The sequence below is a fragment of the Amblyraja radiata genome, chromosome 20, assembly GCF_010909765.2.
Source record: "Amblyraja radiata isolate CabotCenter1 chromosome 20, sAmbRad1.1.pri, whole genome shotgun sequence".
NCBI lineage: Eukaryota > Metazoa > Chordata > Chondrichthyes > Rajiformes > Rajidae > Amblyraja > Amblyraja radiata.
Window position 1 is genome coordinate 6,587,117 of NC_045975.1, and position 18,175 is coordinate 6,605,291.

At 45.9% G+C, this 18,175-nt stretch overlaps 1 protein-coding gene across 1 annotated transcript; it reads right to left on the minus strand.

Moving 5' to 3' along the window:
• Nucleotides 1-1,882: 1,882 nt before the first annotated feature.
• fgf3 (fibroblast growth factor 3) lies at nucleotides 1,883-17,962 on the minus strand. The gene is made up of 3 exons (XM_033038708.1): nucleotides 17,325-17,962; nucleotides 14,241-14,344; nucleotides 1,883-2,963 (listed from the first exon to the last, which is right to left on the minus strand). The coding sequence occupies exons 1-3, from the start codon at nucleotides 17,599-17,601 to the stop codon at nucleotides 2,631-2,633; spliced, it is 714 nt and encodes a 237-aa protein (XP_032894599.1). The 5' UTR covers nucleotides 17,602-17,962; the 3' UTR covers nucleotides 1,883-2,630.
• Nucleotides 17,963-18,175: the final 213 nt, after the last annotated feature.

The following is an 18,175-nucleotide window of genomic DNA, read 5'->3' on the forward strand; positions in this document are numbered from 1 at the left end:
GGGAACCGCACGGAAACCTTGGGTGGGGCCCAAAGTCTCCAGAGGATTCCGTTCCAGTCTCCTAAGTGGGACAGCCCCATTAAGAGCTTCAAGCAGGAATCTCCCTGTGGTCGGGGAACGTTTCGAGAGCTCAGTCAATGTGGTTCAGCGACTAGATGTTTGGCGGCTGGAGAAGTGGTTTGCTTCTGTTGATCGGCCTGGATACGTGATTTTGCCAAAAAAAAAAACAGTACAAGGACCTAATTCGAAGGGAAATAATCCGCCAAGACAAGACAGGACGAAATAGATTGTCAGCTGGATAACTCTGATCTGCCGGAGTAACTCAGCGGGACAGGCAGCATCTCTGGATTGACGGAATGGGTGACGTTTCGGGTCGAGACCTTTCTTCAGACTGAAGAAACGTCTCCCATTCCTTTTCTCCAGAGATGCCGCCTATCCCGCTGAGTTACTCCGGCACTTTGCGTCTATCTTTGGTGTAAACCAGTATCTGCAGTTCCTTCCTACACATAACTCGGATCTGCTACAGTCTGAGAAAGTGCAATTATTTTCAGAGGCAGTACATGTCACGTGAAACCGGTACATCCTCTAGAAGACCATTTCCCTGGGGGGGGGAGGAAGGGGGGGGGTGGTTATTGTCTCGGTTGGTGCTGATGGTAGAGGTATCAAGTGGAATGGACATTATGTGAAGCCTCCTGTTAAATTCATCTGTACCTGAGAAACAGTGCGCGACTCTGTAGAGAGGCCCACCGAGTATTGTGTTATCTATCTATCTATCCATCCATCCATCCATCCATCCATCCATCCATCCATCCATCCATCCATCCATCCATCCATCCATCCATCCATCCATCCATCCATCCATCCATCCATCCATCCATCCATCCATCCATCCATCCATCTATCTATCTATCTATCTATCTATCTATCTATCTATCTATCTATCTATCTATCTATCTATCTATCTATCTATCTATCTATCTATCTATCTATCTATCTATCTATCTATCTATCTATCTATCTACCTATCTATCTATCTATCTATCTAATTGTCTGTCTGTCTGTCTGTCTGTCTGTCTGTCTGTCTGTCTGTCTGTCTGTCTGTCCTCTCTCTCTCTCTCTCTCTCTCTCCCTCTCTCCCTCTCTCCATCTCTCCCTCTCCCTTTCTCCCCCTCTCCCCCTCTCCCTCCATCCCTCCCTCTCTCCCTCTCTACCTCTCTCCCTCCCTCTCTCCCTCTCTCCCTCCCTCTCTCCCTCTCTTCTCCCTCTCCCTCTCTCTCTCTCCCTCCCTCTCTCTCTCCCTCTCCCTCTCTCTCTCCTTCCATCTCTCTCTCCCTCCCTCTCCCCCTCTCTCCCTCTCTCCCTCTCTCCCTCTCTCCCTCCATCTATCTACCTAGTTATCTTCCATTATCAATCAGTGAAATAAAGAAATATTCCAAAGAGGGCGGTTGGTTACATGAAGAAACATCGACTACTCCATTGGCCACTTTCTCTGGCAGAATCAGAACTTTGTTAAATGTAAAGGTGGAAATGTATGTATAATTCAGATCTGCTCAGAGAAAAAAGATGATCGAGAGGACAGTTTAGCCAATAATGACCATCTGTAAATGACCCCTATTGACGGCTATTGCTTTGAATCGTGTACAAAATCCTAGAGTACTTCGCTGAAAGAATTGCTTGTGGATGTCTGGCACCCTTGCACCACTATCCATATGTAAGACAAAGGACATGTATTCCAGTTGTATTCAGAGTCCCTGGCATATCTTTGGTCCCTAGGTTCACAAGGATTTCTATCAATGGAATAAAAACAAAAGTGTGGATGGCTTTATCCTTATACCCCTGTGTTTCCATAACGCACCACTCACCACTCGTTACACCAAAGTACTCCATTTGTAGATATTTATTTAAAATAAATATGTGGGCAGATAAAGGTCAGTTCTCGAGTACATTATTCAGTGCGCTTTCTGACTTCCTTCGCTCGGCTGAGTTTAATAGTACAGTATCATAGAATGGCACAGCCCAGAAGGTGGCCCTTCGGCCCAACGTGCCCGTGCTGGCTCATTTGAAAGGGCTATAAGCAGTCCCACTCCCACGCTCTCTCCCCATAACTCCACAATCACCCCCCAAATTCAAGTATTTATCCAATTCTCTTTTGAAAATTGATACCACTTCGGCATTCAACCATGAACTGATTTTCCAGATAACACCGCCACTCTGCTGGTAGTTCCTCCCCGTTCAGTCGTAAGCCATTAATCAATACCGCATAAGTGTAATGAAGTGTTCATTGGGAAACGTGGGAAGAAAATGGGCCGTCGGTAGATGTTATACTAATTCATTGTATTTTCTTGAGATACAAAAATAGATGTTTCAAAGCATAAACCACTGACTATAAGTCCCTACTGAGTTCGAACAAGACACCGAGGATGATATACATTAATTGTCCCTTTTGGAAGTAGCAGGAAATTTGAAAATAGAAACCAGATTTACATATTTACATTAATTATTATATCATAGATGATTTCGCAGTCCTAGGCACATCGTTCTAGACATTAAAAAAAAAAGCCCTATCTCCATTCCAATAGAGTCCAAGCTTTGGGCTCCAAGGGCCTGTTATTGCAGCGATGTTGACCCGGCTATTGGGAAGCTCTCGTTTTCTCGGCCTTGCTCGGAGATTTCACCAAGTCCTCTCGATATTTGGAGCTGGTGCGGAATAACCGGACCATTTCGTGATCTTTGCTGTCCAGCAGCCTCGGCAGGAACAGCGAGGATTTCTGGGTCTTGCGGGTTTTGAATCCTCTCCTCGGCCGGCCCTTGCCGTTGATGGACACGTACCAGAGTCTCTCGGCGCTGTTCCGCCGCCTTGATCCCGCTGAGCTCGGGACGGTCTTGTAGGATTTCGAGGCGTAGGTGTTGTATCCCAGCTCGTGGATCCGCTCGACAAACTCACACTCTGGGGTGTAGACTTCCTGCAAACACACAGAGACATAGGAGAGCCAGTTATAGAACGTACATTTTCGATACAAATACATTTCTCTATAAGGGCCTGTCCCACTTTCACGACCTAATTCACAACCTCTGCCGAGTGTGACCTTGACTCAAACTCGCAGCATGGTCGTCACGAGGTCGTAGGTAGGTCGTAGGTAGGTCATAGGTAGGTCATGATGCTAGTCGTAGGTACTCGTGGCATCAAGTAGGTCGGGGCATTTAAGAAGGAACTGCAGATGCTGGAAAATCGAAGGTAGACAAAAGTGCTGGAGAAACTCAGTGGGTGCAGCAGCATCTAAGGAGTGGAAGAAATAGGCAATGTTTCGGGTCGAAACCCTGCTTCAGAAGTAGGTTGGGGCGTTTTTTCAACATGATGAAAAATGTCCACAAGTAAAAAAAGGTCATGAATTAGTCATGAAAGTTGGACAGGCCCTTAAGGTATATAGACCTAACCACTTATCTAAGATAGAAACAAAAAGCTGGAGTAACTCAGCGGGACAGGCAGCATCTCTGGAGAGAAGGAATGGGTGACGGTTCAATTTATGGCCATTAATTAACCGAAACATCAGCCATTCCTTCTCCAGAGATGCTGCTTGTCCCGCTGAGTTACTCCAGCTTTTTTGTATCTATCTTCGGTTTAAACCAACATCTGCAGTTCCTTCCTAACCACATAACTAGTCTAACCTCTTCCCATCATTAGGGAGGTTGTCAGGGGTGTTTAATTATTTGGGAAGTAACTGCAGATGCTGGCTTATGCCGCAGACTGACACAAAATGCTGCAGGACTCAGCGGGTCAGACAGTATCTCTGGAGAAAAAGGAAAAGGTGACGTTTCAGGTCGCAACCTTTCTTCAGGCTGATAGATAGAGGTGGGGAGGGAGGGGGCTGGGAGGTGAGGAGAGTGGGAAAATGGAGGCGAGAGAAGGCCAGAACTATTCAGAGCCGGCTACAGATGACCTCAGGAAGGGTGAAGCCCATAATGGCCCATTGTTTGCTGGGCAAGTGATACAATGATGCGGACAGTGGAACGAGTAGGACCTATTACTTTTCTCCAGAGATGTTGCCTGACCCGCTGAGTTACTCCAGCATTTAATGTTCAATTCTCATATGTACTGACAACTAAACAATTCTTACTTGTGGCAACATAACATGCCTATTTCTGCGGAATTCTCTGCCTCAGAGGGCGGTTCTCTGGATACTTTCAAGAGAGAGCCGTATAAGGCTCTTAAAGATAGCGGAGTCAGGGATATGGGGAGAAGGCAGGAACGGGGTACTGATTGGGGATGATCACATTGAATGGCGGTGCTGGCTCGAAGGGCCGAACGGCCAACTCCTGCACCTATTGTCTATTGTCTATGAACACAATACACAGAGATAAAATATAATAAACAATAAAATCAACAAATTGTTAAGAACAGTTCCAGTACAAGAAAAGCCATTGATCATAGGTCAATCAAAGTCAGTGTCCATGAAGGTTTATAGCTGAGATAGTGTGTTGTGTTCACTAGTCTGGTGGTCCATATAGCCCTGTTGTCATACAGCAAGGAAACAGGCCCTTCGGCCCAACCTGCCCATGCCAACCAAGATTCTCCCTCTACGCTAGTCCAACCAGCCCTCATTTGGCCCTATATCTCACGAAGCCAAGGGTTCCCAACCTGGGGTAAATTTACCCCCAGGGGGTGAAATATTGCCTACCCAGGGGTAAATTTGTTGATTCTGGATTTGTACACATTTTTCTCATTGACTGACTGTGTTTGGTTCTGGTTTACCGGTATCTGTTCATCATTAGTTGTTCATAAATAAGTGAAATAACGTTGTCATGTGCTATTCAAGTTGCCAGGGTGTAAACGGGATGAACAAGGTTGGGAACCCCTGTACTAAGCCTTGATAGACACTAAATGCTGGAGTAACTCGGCAGAACAGACAGCATCTCCGGTGAGAAAGAATGGGTGATGATGGTTCGGCTCGAGACCCTCTTAACCTTTCCTGGCCATGCACCTGTCCAACTGTATTGTTGTCGTACCTGCCTCAAGCACCTTCTCTTGCATACACCCACCACCCTTTGTGTGGAAAAAGCGGCCATTGGGTTCCTATTAAATCTCCCCCCCCCCCTCCCATCTCACCTTAAACCTACAGTGTGTCCTCCAGTTCTCGATTCCCATACTCTGGGCAAAATACTGTGCATTCACCCAATACTGTACATTGATGGTAGATATAAAATGCTGGAGTAACTCAACGGGACAGGCTGCATCACGGGAGAGAAGGAATGAGTGATGCTTCAGGACGAGACCACACTTGTTGAGCACATGATCCATCAATAATAGACACAAGCCAATACTGGTGACAACTGTGTGAGTTTCAATTTGACCATTCATCCCAAACAGCTCCGGGAAGAGGACTCTCTGATTTACGGGCTGTTCCCAGGAGCACGTTCGGAGAGCTGCTGGAAGGTCACCAACTCTCTCTGCTCTGTCCGAAACTCGCTGACCTCCCAGCAGAGTGAGATGACCGTCGGGGAATGTGGCCGACCGGCCAGCTCCAGACTACGAAGTACGTGCTGAGGGACGCACTGAAGCTCAGTGCAGCCAACGCCTGGTTCAGGTTCTGGTTGATTACTGCGCAAACTCCTCATCAGTGGTTATCTCGCGCAGGTCGGAGTGAGTGGAGTAGCGATTACATTTTGACGTGGGCCTTTTTGACCAAGTTGAGGAGATCTAGCTGATCAATCCCCTTTTTAAATGGCTTAGCATCGGGAGCAGCGCGTGTGTTGGGTGGTCACATATTCCATTCCCTTATCCTCCTTGGCTAAAGGGAATATTGGTCGCAAGATTTAGTGAAATTTAGCCAGTTGATGATGTGGGGACTGTTATTTTGTCTTGTTTCTGGCACTTGGTGCTCTGGGATGACAGGAGATTTGATGGCATGATTTTGTGAATCTCCTTGTAAATTGCAATAGGTCTTGGCCTGATTCTGCGCAGCTCTAGGGTATCCCACCCGAGCGAAGTCAGCATATTATTCACGCTCGATTTGAGTCATTACACACAAAGCGGGATGCTCGGCGTTGTACTTTCTCCAGGGTGATCTTGTTGCTGTTGAAAGGATCCCATACGTCTGACTCCACAATACTCCAATTTGGGCCTGACCAAGGACTTGTTGGCATTCTCTTTGACGGACGTACTACATGCGTGAAAATTTATTTTGAGTAGGCCGAGAGTTCTATTTGCTTTGTTGGACACTTGACTAATATGCGTCGCCCAACTTAAATCGTTGCTTAATTTGACTCCGAGATATGAGTGATGGTCGACAGCAAGCAATGTGTGGCTACCCATGTTGTTTTCTGATAAAAAGTGGTTTAATCTTGTGTGAGACAAGCATGGTATGACATTTGGTTGTATTGAATGACATCTGCCAGGTTTTTCCCCACTGTATCACAGAGAGTTTCCATATCCTTCAGTAAGGACAAGCTGTCTTCTGGTGTGTTAATCTCTTCATGGCTCTGTGGGGGAGGACCACCGTCTAGGGTCCTTCAGCTGCTTAACATTGAGGGGAGGGGGGGGGGGGGGTGGGCAGGGTGTGGGGAGACACCCCTCAAAGAAGGAAAGACATATCACCCCAGGGGCCATATGGGCGGCAAAGATATTTTGTGTAAAGATAGATGCGAACTGAGCATGACACTATTGAATGTATGGACATTGAGAATGAATTTTAGAACAGTTTTTGATTTGGTCTGCATTTTTTAATTCCAAATTAAGTTAATTTTTGAATAAAAAACATTTCAATTTGAGGTATTTGGAAATCACATATCTAAATAGCAGGGATGTCTACACCTCATAGTTACCCATTGGAAGGAGTTAAAACAACTTCGTACCTGAATGGAACAAAGCGAATCAGAGTGAGGCCCGATGCAAATTGGAGGAACAGCACCTTAGATTTCGCTTGGGCGGCTTACAACCCAGCGGTATGACACAGAATGCTGGAGTTACTCAGCGGGACAGGCAGCATCTCCGGAGAGAAGGAATGGGTGATGTTTCGGGTCGAGACCCTTCTTCAGACCCTTCTTCGACTATTGATTTCTCTAACTACAAGTAACCCTTGCTTCCCATCTCTCTCCGAACCTCCCCCACACTAGTTTGCCGACTAGTATCACTGTCCACCTGATGAATGTTATTGATATTTTACCGATTGTATGCCTCATTGTCATCTTCTCCTCAGCTAACAATGAACCATTCTACATTTGTGTGGGAAGGAACTGCAGATGTTAGTTTAACTTAAGATAGACACAAAATGCTGGAGTAACTCGGCGGGACCCGCTGAATAACCCGCTGGGTAACTCCAGCGTTTTGTGACCAAACCACATTTCCTTAATCCTCGTCTGCTTTGATCTGTCGTTTTCACATCTTACCCCAGCATATCTCAAGTTTCCCCATCCTCTGACTCCCAGTCTGAAGAAGAGCCTCGACCCGAAACACCACCCATTTCTTCTCTCCAGGGATGCTGCCTGTCCCGTTGAGTTACTCCAGAATGTTGTGTCTATCTTCGGTGTAAACCAGCATCTGCAGGTCACTTCTTACACAAAGCGAACAACATGGTCCGCACTTGGTCACCTACTGCACTCCGGCCGTTCGGGTGATTAAAATATATGCAGCCATACGGCACCATATCAAGCCGATTTAGCCAACTTCAACGAAGGCTAACGAGATAACATATTGAAATTATAATGACTCCTAACATAGAAACATAGAAAATAGGTGCAGGAGGAGGCCATTCGGCCCTTCGAGCCAGCCACTGTGATCATGGCTGATCGTCCCCTATCAATAACCTGTGCCTGCCCCATATCCTTTGACTCCACTAGCCCCTAGAACTCTATCTAACTCTCTCTTAAATCCATCCAGTGACTTGACCTCCTCTGTGGCAGGGAATTCCATAAATTCACAACTCTCTGGGTGAAAACGTTTTTTCTCACCTCAGTCTTAAATGACCTCCCCTTTATTCTAAGACTGTAGCCCCTGGTTCTGGACTCACCCAACATTGGGAACATTTTTCCTGTATCTAGCTTGTCCAGTCCTTTTATAATTTTATATGTTTCTATAAGATACCCCCTCATCCTTCTAAACTCTTTTAGGTTATTTTTCTCTCAAATTCAACTCAAGCCTAGTTAGGAAAGTTACAATAATTACTTTGCAATGAAAATCGATACCAGCATTGCCACGGTGGTGGTGGAGGTAGATAGGACTGTGGCATTTAAGAGGTTTTGAGATAGGCACATGGAAGTAAGTGCAAGGGATTGAGGGAGATGGGTCAGTACAAGCAGACGTGATCAGTTTAACTCGGCATCTTGTTCGGCACGGACATTGTGGGCCGAAGGGCCTGTTCCTGTGCTGAATTGTTCTTCGTTCTATGTTCAATATTCTATGTTCGGTGCCTCTAATGCACTGTGTAGTCAGGAACTGCAGATAGATACAACATGCTGGACTAAACTCAGCGATACAGGCAGCATCTCTGGATAGAAGGAATGGGTGACGTTTTGGATCAAGACCCTTCTTCAGACTGGTTTAAACAGAAGATAGACACAGAAAGCTGGAGTAACTCAGCGGATCGGGCAGCATCTCTGTAGAAACGTCACCTACTCTTTTTTTCTCCAGAGACGCTGCCTGGCCAGTTGAGTTATTCCAGCATTCAATGTCTATCTTCAGTGAAATACACTGACAGTCAGAGTCCTGTGATTGTTATTGGTTTATTTACTCTGCAAAAAGTAACACGGTAATTAGCTTTTGTTTGCCCTTGTTGTCCAATTAAATCAAGATAATATTGTACACGAATATCTCCCTGTAATTAATGACAATCAGGGCTAGCAACGATTTTGTAGCTGGTGTACTGATTATGTAGGTGTAAAGGACATTGCTTCTCTCTCACACCCCCTCCCCACTCCCCCGCCCTCAAACCTCGACCTTATAAAACAGACCTTTTTTTTGTTATAGTAATTGCACATTGAATTTCAAAAGCACTTATCAAATAAAAAAAATAGTCGGAAGTGGTGATTGCTAAATGCTTTCTTACCCCCCAAAAAAGAGTACATGGTACACATCAGATTATCAAACTCTGATGGGAACCACCACTTTTGCTCATTGATGTGTCTGCAAGGATATCAGCCGATCAAGGATAGAACTGCATTGATGGGAACAGTGGGGCACATTGAACACGCGGCCATTAGGACGGCAGCAACCTGATCACAGATAAGAGGGTTGCAGCGTGTGAACCGTTTCTGTGTGCAGTCCTACTTTGAACAGATAAAGAGATTGGAAGCCCCTGATATCAGAGAAAAGACCGTACGGGGGAGTGGAAGGAGGGGGGGGGGGAGGGGAGAGGGGGGGGGGAGGGGAGAGGGGGGGGGAGGGGAGGGGGAGGGGAGAGGGGGGGGTGGTGAAGGGGGAGGAGCGGGAGGAGATGAAACGGAAATTGAGTGTCTGCCCACACTCTTTAGATCAAATCTTGGCGCGCACATCTCAGAATGTCATGAGAAAAGGGTGCAAACTTACAACCGGGAATGAACAGTTCGGATACGATAGGAAGGAATGCTGGAGTAACTCAGCGGGGCAGGTTTGAAAGTCTGAAGAAGGGTTTCGGCCCGAAACCTTGCCTATTTCCTTCGATCCATAGATGCTGCTGCACCCGCTGAGTTTCTCCAGCATTTTTGTGTACCTTCGATTTTCCAGCATCTGCAGTTCCTTCTTAAACAGGTTTGAAAGGCATTGGCTTTAGCAAAGACCTCTTGGTCAGTGGGTTAGTGTTGTCCATGCATAACCGCTGCTTGTGTAGGAAGGGAACTGCAGATGCTGGTTTATACCAAAAGTAGACACAGAGTGCTGGAGTAACTCAGCGGGCCAGGCAGCATCTCTGAAGAAAAGAGGGTGGATAGGTGACGTTTCGGATCGGGTATTCAGAACCAAAGTGGGGGAGGAGAATTCGAGGCGAGAAAAGACCAGGAACCAACTTCAAGTGTCATGTTGAATGTAAACGCACATAGTTAACTTTTCCATACTTATGCAGGTACTGTGCATAGCCTGAAACCAGCTAACTATTTGCCTTGAAGATACAGACAAGCCGGGCTTGAGTTTGACTCCAGTGCGGTTAGCCCAGTCGTGAATTGGAAATCGCGTATCAACATTTGTCCGTGAAACATAGAAACATAGAAACATAGAAATTAGGTGCAGGAGTAGGCCATTCGGCCCTTCGAGCCTGCACCGCCATCATCCAACTCAGTATCCCGTACCTGCCTTCTCTCCATACCCTCTGATCCCCTTAGCCACAAGGGCCACATCTAACTCCCTCTTAAATATAGCCAATGAACTGGCCTCGACTACCCTCTGTGGCAGAGAGTTCCAGAGATTCACAACTCTCTGTGTGAAAAAGGTTCTTCTCATCTCGGTTTTAAAGGATTTCCCCCTTATCCTTAAGCTGTGACCCCTTGTCCTGGACTTCCCCAACATCGGGAGCAATCTTCCTGCATCTAGCCTGTCCAACCCCTTAAGAATTTTATAAGTTTCTATAAGATCCCCTCTCAATCTCCTAAATTCTAGAGAGTATAAACCAAGTCTATCCAGTCTTTCTTCATAAGACAGTCCTGACATCCCAGGAATCAGTCTGGTGAACCTTCTTTGTACTCCCTCTATGGCAATAATGTCCTTCCTCAGATTTGGAGACCAAAACTGTACGCAATACTCCAGGTGGTCTCACCAAGACCCTGTACAACTGCAGTAGAACCTCCCTGCTCCTATACTCAAATCCTTTTGCTATGAAAGCTAACATACCATTCGCTTTCTTCACTGCCTGCTGCACCTGCATGCCTACTATCAATGACTGGTGTACCATGACACCCAGGTCTCGCTGCATCTCCCCTTTTCCTAGTCGGCCACCATTTAGATAATAGTCTGCTTTCCTGTTTTTGCCACCAAAATGGATAACCTCACATTTATCCACATTATACTGCATCTGCCAAACATTTGCCCACTCACCCAGCCTATCCAAGTCACCTTGCAGTCTCCTAGCATCCTCCTCTCAGCTAACACTGCCCCCCAGCTTAGTGTCATCCGCAAACTTGGAGATATTGCCTTCAATTCCCTCATCCAGATCATTAATATATATTGTAAATAGCTGGGGTCCCAGCACTGAGCCTTACGGTACCCCACTAGTCACTGCCTGCCATTGTGAAAAGGACCCGTTTACTCCTACTCTTTGCTTCCTGTTTGCCAGCCAGTTCTCTATCCACATCAATATTGAACCCCCAATGCCGTGTGCTTTAAGTTTGTATACTAATCTCTTATGTGGGACCTTGTCGAAAGCCTTCTGGAAGTCCAGATACACCACATCCACTGGTTCTCCCCTATCCACGCTACTAGTTACATCCTCGAAAAATTCTATAAGATTCGTCAGACATGATTTACCTTTTGTAAATCCATGCTGACTTTGTCCAATGATTTCACCACTTTCCAAATGTGCTGCTATCCCATCTTTAATAACTGACTCTAGCAGTTTCCCCACTACCGATGTTAGACTAACTGGTCTGTTATTCCCCGTTTTCTCTCTCCCTCCCTTCTTAAAAAGTGGGGTTACGTTTGCTACCCGCCAATCCTCAGGAACTACTCCAGAATCTAAAGAGTTTTGAAAGATTATTACTAATGCATCCACTATTTCTGGAGCTACTTCCTTAAGTACTCTGGGATGCAGCCTATCTGGCCCTGGGGATTTATCGGCCTTTAATCCATTCAATTTACCCAACACCACTTCCCGGCTAACCTGGATTTCACTCAATTCCTCCAACTCCTTTGACCCGCGGTCCCCTGCTATTTCCGGCAGATTATTTATGTCTTCCTTAGTGAAGACGGAACCAAAGTAGTTATTCAATTGGTCCGCCATATCCTTGTTCCCCATGATCAACTCACCTGTTTCTGACTGCAAGGGACCTACATTTGTTTTAACTAATCTCTTTCTTTTCACATATCTATAAAAACTTTTGCAGTCAGTTTTTATGTTCCCTGCCAGTTTTCTTTCATAATCTATTTTTCTTTTCCTAATTAAGCCCTTTGTCCTCCTCTGCTGGTCTCTGAATTTCTCCCAGTCCTCCGGTATGCTGCTTTTTCTGGCTAATTTGTACGCATCATCCTTCGCTTTGATTCTATTCCTGATTTCCCTTGTTATCCACGGATGTACTACCTTCCCTGATTTATTCTTTTGCCAAACTGGGATGAACAATTTTTGTAGTTCATCCATGCAGTCTTTAAATGTCTTCCATTGCATATCCACCGTCAACCCATTAAGAATCAATCGCCAGTCTATCTTGGCCAATTCACGTCTCATACCCTCAAAGTTACCTTTCTTTAAGTTCAGGACCCTTGTTTCTGAATTAACAATGTCACTCTCCATCCTAATGAAGAACTCAACCATATTATGGTCACTCTTGCCCAAGGGGCCACGCACAACAAGACTGCTAACTAACCCTTCCTCATTACTCAATACCCAGTCTAGAATAGCCTGCTCTCTCGTTGGTTCCTCTACATGTTGGTTTAGAAAACTATCCCGCATACATTCCAAGAAATCCTCTTCCTCAGCACCCTTGCCAATTTGATTCACCCAATCTATATGTAGATTGAAGTCACCCATTATAACTGTTTTACCTTTGTTGCATGCATTTCTAATTTCCTGTTTGATGCCATCCCCAACTCCACTACTACTGTTAGGTGGCCTGTACACAACTCCCACTAGCGTTTTCTGCCCCTTAGTGTTTCGCAGCTCTACCCATATTGATTCCACATCCTCAAAACAACTTCTCAAAACACCGCGCACCTTGTTCTTGCAGAGGTGGGAGTGGCGTAGGAAGGGGTTTAACGAGACGCTGACTCGTCAGAAAATGGCTGCAAGCGTGTTGGGGACTTCAGAAGCAAAAGGGGAACGGTCTATTCCATTCGCGACATCCATGCCAAACCTTTACCGCCGGTCACAAACGACCTTTCTAGGAGATATCAAGAACTGCAGTAGCTGGAAACGTGACCCAAACACAAAGAGCTAGAACGACATAGCGGGCCAGGCAGCATCAGCTCAGAGACTGGACAGGCAGCGTTAAGGGTGTGAAGAAGGGGTCCGAACCAGAAACGTTGCCTGTCCATTCCCTCCACAGATACTGCCTGACCCGCTGAGTCACTCCGCCACTTTTGTTTTGCTCATGAAAAGGCGTTCTAGTTACACGTGGCTCACTGCTTCGTCTTGAATCTTATGTGCTTCCAAGTGAGAGCGAGAGAGTGTACAGAAGATGTAGGAAACGTTTGAAGAAGTCTCCCGACCCGAAATGTCACCAGTCCGTTTCCCGGCTGAGATGCTGCCTCGCTCGATGAGTTCCACCGGCGCTTTTTGTGTTTTACTCAAGATTCCAGCATTTACAGTTTGTTGGGAACTTTGAGAACCAGAATCTCCATTCTCGCTCCCGCTTGTAGCTTTCTCCCGGCGAATCCCTTTACTGATCTGTGCATCTCCTTTAGTAATCAGCGAACCACTTCAAATGCTTCTCCCCTCTGAAATCAACTTTAAACTCGCGGCTTGCCACCCGCTGGGATGTTCTTCGTCAGATTATTTTAAAGCACTCTCGGGATCTCATGAATCATCAAATAAACTAAACAGCACGAATATTTGTACAAACCCGTTGATTTTTATTCCCATTATAGTGGAAGTGAGAAGGGGTGAGTTGACAGAACATGTTGATAGACATGGGGGGTGTGGAGGAAGGAACTGCAGATGCTGGTTTACATCGAAGATAGACGCAACATGCAGGAGTAACTCATCAAGCATCTCTGGATAGAAGGAATGGGTGACGTTTCGGGTCGAGACCCTTCTTCAGACTTGGTATACCCACACTTTCCCTCATCAATCGTTTTTTTGGCTGTGTGTGTGTGTGTGTGTGTTTTTTTTTAAAGTGTTATTATTAATAGCAGACATCAGTTCCTTATATAAATAAACTTTAACAGGTGCATTGTCCATATGCCATGAGGTAGCCGTGTTAAATATTGAGTTTGTTTTCTTTTAGGATATTTCACTAAATACCATTTAATGAATGAATGGATGAAGGAATTCACAAGTGAAGGGATTTCTAATTGATACAGACGATGGGGAAGAAAGGTTCTTCAAGCACTCTGCATATATATAGCAACCTAGCGAGGCATGACCTCCCCATAGCAATATGAACACATATTTAATATGAAATATACAACTTACCGACGCGAACACGCGGCCTCTTCTGTTCATGGCCAAATATCTACCCGAAAACAACCCCTTGATCGCCACCACTCCTACATCGACAGCAGTTATTTCCAATATGCCTGAAAGAAGAAACAGGGGGTGAAGATAGGCGCTTTGAATAATGCCCCGATATTACAGCAGAGGAAGAAGACGTGAGTAGTGACAAAACGCCAGGACAAGATTTTAACAGCCACAATATTCCAATTATATAACCCTGATGAACTGAATAGGAGTGGGAATAGGAATAGGAATAGGAATACTTTTATTGTCACATGGGACTATGCACAGTGAGATTCTTTGCTGGCAAACACAATGTATACACATGATTACGAAAGTTAGGAAACTTTAAAAAAAGTTATGGCTAAACGTCGAAGCCACCCAGAGAACGTTCCCCTGACTCTCAGCCTGAAGAAGGGTCTCGACCCGAAACGTCAGCTATACATTTACTCCGGGGATGCTGCCTGACCCGCTGCGTTACTCCAGCTTTTTTGTGTGTCAGTCTCCAGAGAACGTTATTGACTTTGAACTGCATAGTCCCCTTAATTTTGCAAGAGTCCGCATCCCACTGCATTTCACATCAAACAACTTCCAAAACGTTTGTTCCAAACGGGAGCATCTTCTTTGTTTTTGCGTAGGAAGGAACCGCAGATGCTGGTTTAAACCGAAGATAGACAAAAAATAAAATAAAAAGCTGGTCAGATAGCATCTCTGGAGAGAAGGAATGTGTGACTTTTCGGGTCGAGACCCTTTTTTCAGACTGAGAGTCGGGGGAATGTTCTCTGCGGGTTCTTTTTGACTTTTTGTTTCGCTTCAGTCATAACTTTCCTAACGTTTCCAAAAGTTTCCTAACTCGACCCGAGTCATCCATTCCTTCTCTCCAGAGATGCTGCCTGGTCCGCTGAGTCACTCCAGCATTTTTGTGTCTAACTTTTCCCCCCGCTATTTATTTTGCTCTTGAATAAGAATTATAATTTCAGATAGATGGTAAAGCAGTCGCTCTGTTTAACATTTTTATTGTCGGTCTCCACATCCATAAATCTTCTTAACCCTTTAAGATCTTTGCTTTCATCTGAGATAGTTAAAGCTCAGATGACACAGGTGATTGCAAGATGGTCTTAGTACACGAGTTGATTTCTGCGGATTCTAAACGATGATAATCACCATGTTATTAAATAAACCCCAAGATTTATGTGATGTTAGTATTAAGTGTAACATTCTGGTGCTGCCTATTCAACTACTAATTCCTATTAATCCCAGTTGAGGCCATGCGGCAGTTCATTACTCTTAATGGGATATCGGGGGATACACAAGGTACAAAAGGTTGAGGGAAGGGTAACAATTTAAACCGCTTTGTGGTCTTAAGAAAACAAATTTGAGTCTAGTTTCTCGCTGGCGCAACGAATTAGGATTGCATTTTGTCAGCGGGCTTTCATGGGAAGTGACGCGTGCGAGGATAAACCCTTGCAAATGTGGCTAAAGGGTTGGCTTCTCCAGAGACGGTTAAACAAGATGACAGCTTTACTGGAGATAAACTACTTATGCCTCCGGATTGATTTCCTAACACAAGTTCAGCGACTCCGGACATGGAACCGGCTAGAGTTGCTGTTCAAGCTATTATTTTTGCTGATAACTTTGTCCTTTTGGCATCTGGGCCCGATGTGTCACAACCTGGAACAGTTCCACTCTGGGAGATCAAGGGGAACTCACGAAACATAGAAAATAGGTGCAGGAGTAGGCCATTCGGCACTTCGAGACAGCACCGCCATTCAATATGATCATGGCTGATCATCCAAAATCAGAACCCTGTTCCTGCTTTCCCCCCGTAATCCCTTGATTCAGTTTAGCCCTAAGAGCTAAATCTAACTCTCTCTTGAAAACTAGACTCTCAGTCAACTAAATTACATTAAAAGCCAAAATAACGTATTTTACGTTAATGAAACGCGGTAGACTTAGAATACCCCCGAATGCTTGCAGGGCAACGTGCTTTAGAACCGAATGTAGACACAAAAAGCTGGAGTAACTCAGCGGGACAGGCAGCATCTGTGGAGAGAAGGAATGGGTGACGTTTCGGGTTGAGACTCTTCTTTAGAACCCGCAATAAACCAGCATTGGGACCGATGTTCGCGTTGGGACAGTTCCGGTGAGTCAGGTACTCCCAGCTGCAAGATCCAATGATAAACCAACCGCCGACTGATCATCTTGTTTTCACAGAGGAATAACAATGTCCATTATAAACCCCGCGAGACCGCATTGTTGCAGCGAGAATACCCGTAAAATATACCGACATCTCAAAAGCATGCGGTGCGCTATACGGATAGTAGATGCGCAGAAATGCCAGCAAGAAAAACAAATCACAAACATACCACCATGAAGGGTCTCAACCCGAAACATCGCCTATACCTTCTCTCATGAGATGCTGCCTGTCCCTCTGAGTTACTCCAGCTATTTGTGTCTATCTTCGGTTGAAACCAGCTTCTGCAGTTCCTTCCGACACATACTACATACTAAATGTAGGTTTGCAGTTACATTTCTGCTCAGTGTGAGTATGGCCACATCCTTGCAGCGTCTCATTGGAGTAACACTTATTCTGAAGTTGCAACTCCGTGTCAGAAAGCAGAGTCTCGCATTGAAATGACATATAAGGTTACTTGCATCTTACATATATAATCCTTGAGTCTCAAAACATATTCAATGCCTTGAATGCATTGCACGCGAATTCAATTGCAATGAAGACAATTCAGTAGCATTGGAGTGCAGCGCTCCCACGGTGTGTGTAACTCTGTTAACTCGCGTCGTGTGTGGAGCAAGCGACTGCAGATGCTGGTTTGTACCGAAAGATCGAATCAAAAAGCTGGAGTAACTCAGCGGGACAGGCAGCATCTCTGGAGAGAAGGAATGGGCGACGTTTCGGGTCGAGACCCTGCTGAGTCTCAGTCTGACCCGAAACGTCACCCGTCCCTTCTCTCCAGAGATGCTGCTTTTGTCCCGCTGAGTTACTCCAGCGTTTTGTGTCCAACCGTTAGACGAATCGGGAACTGAACAGGGCGCTCCGCTACTCACTGAAAATGCTGTTTTTCTCCAGCGTCCCGTCGATCCTGCCGTTGAGATGGATCTGGAGATGGTACTTGGTGGCACAGTAGAGTCTCCTCCGTCTCGGTGCTCCGCCGAGATGTTCATACACCCCTCCGCGCCCTCCCGCGTCCCTCCGCAGCCTGGACTCGCAGTCTGGAGACGGCGCGCACCGCAACTTCGGCGCCACACTCGGCGCCCGGGGCAAGGGCGACTGTTGTCTCGTGAAATCCAGGAAAGTCAGCAACAAGCAGACAGTTATAAACATTGTGGCATGGTCAAATCACTCCCCCTGCGGATCAAGGTCTGGATTAAACTGGGTCAAAGGGGCCCATTAAAAAATGTTCCAAACGGGCCAACAGGTCGCGGGGCGCGTCGTTCTACTCGGTGGAACATGGTCACACATCAACCTTGATCTGTTGAATCATTAGCTAGTGGTCGGAGCCATCCTAATCCCCCAAAAACATCCAGGGTTTCCGTAGTGAGGTGGCGCTGCCTGCTTCCCCCAGTCTCCTTCTTCACTCCAAAATAGCGCGTTGCACACTGGCACAAAAGGGCCACTGGTTTTCACTTAAGACAGACACTATCGTGAGATTTCGTAGCAGCCCCGGTGATCGACGGCGCACAGAAATAAAAGGAACTTTCCCCCCCCAGAACAATAGCTGAACTCCGACCAATTGATACAAAGAGGGGGGGGGGGGGGAGAGAGACGAGGTATCAGTCGTGTGTGAACTGACGGAGTGCGGCGTGGGTTAGATTACACCATTACACGCAGTGGCTTATTGCGGAAAACCGCATGACAAAGGAAATAGCAACGCGTCTGAAGGGAGAATTTCCTCATA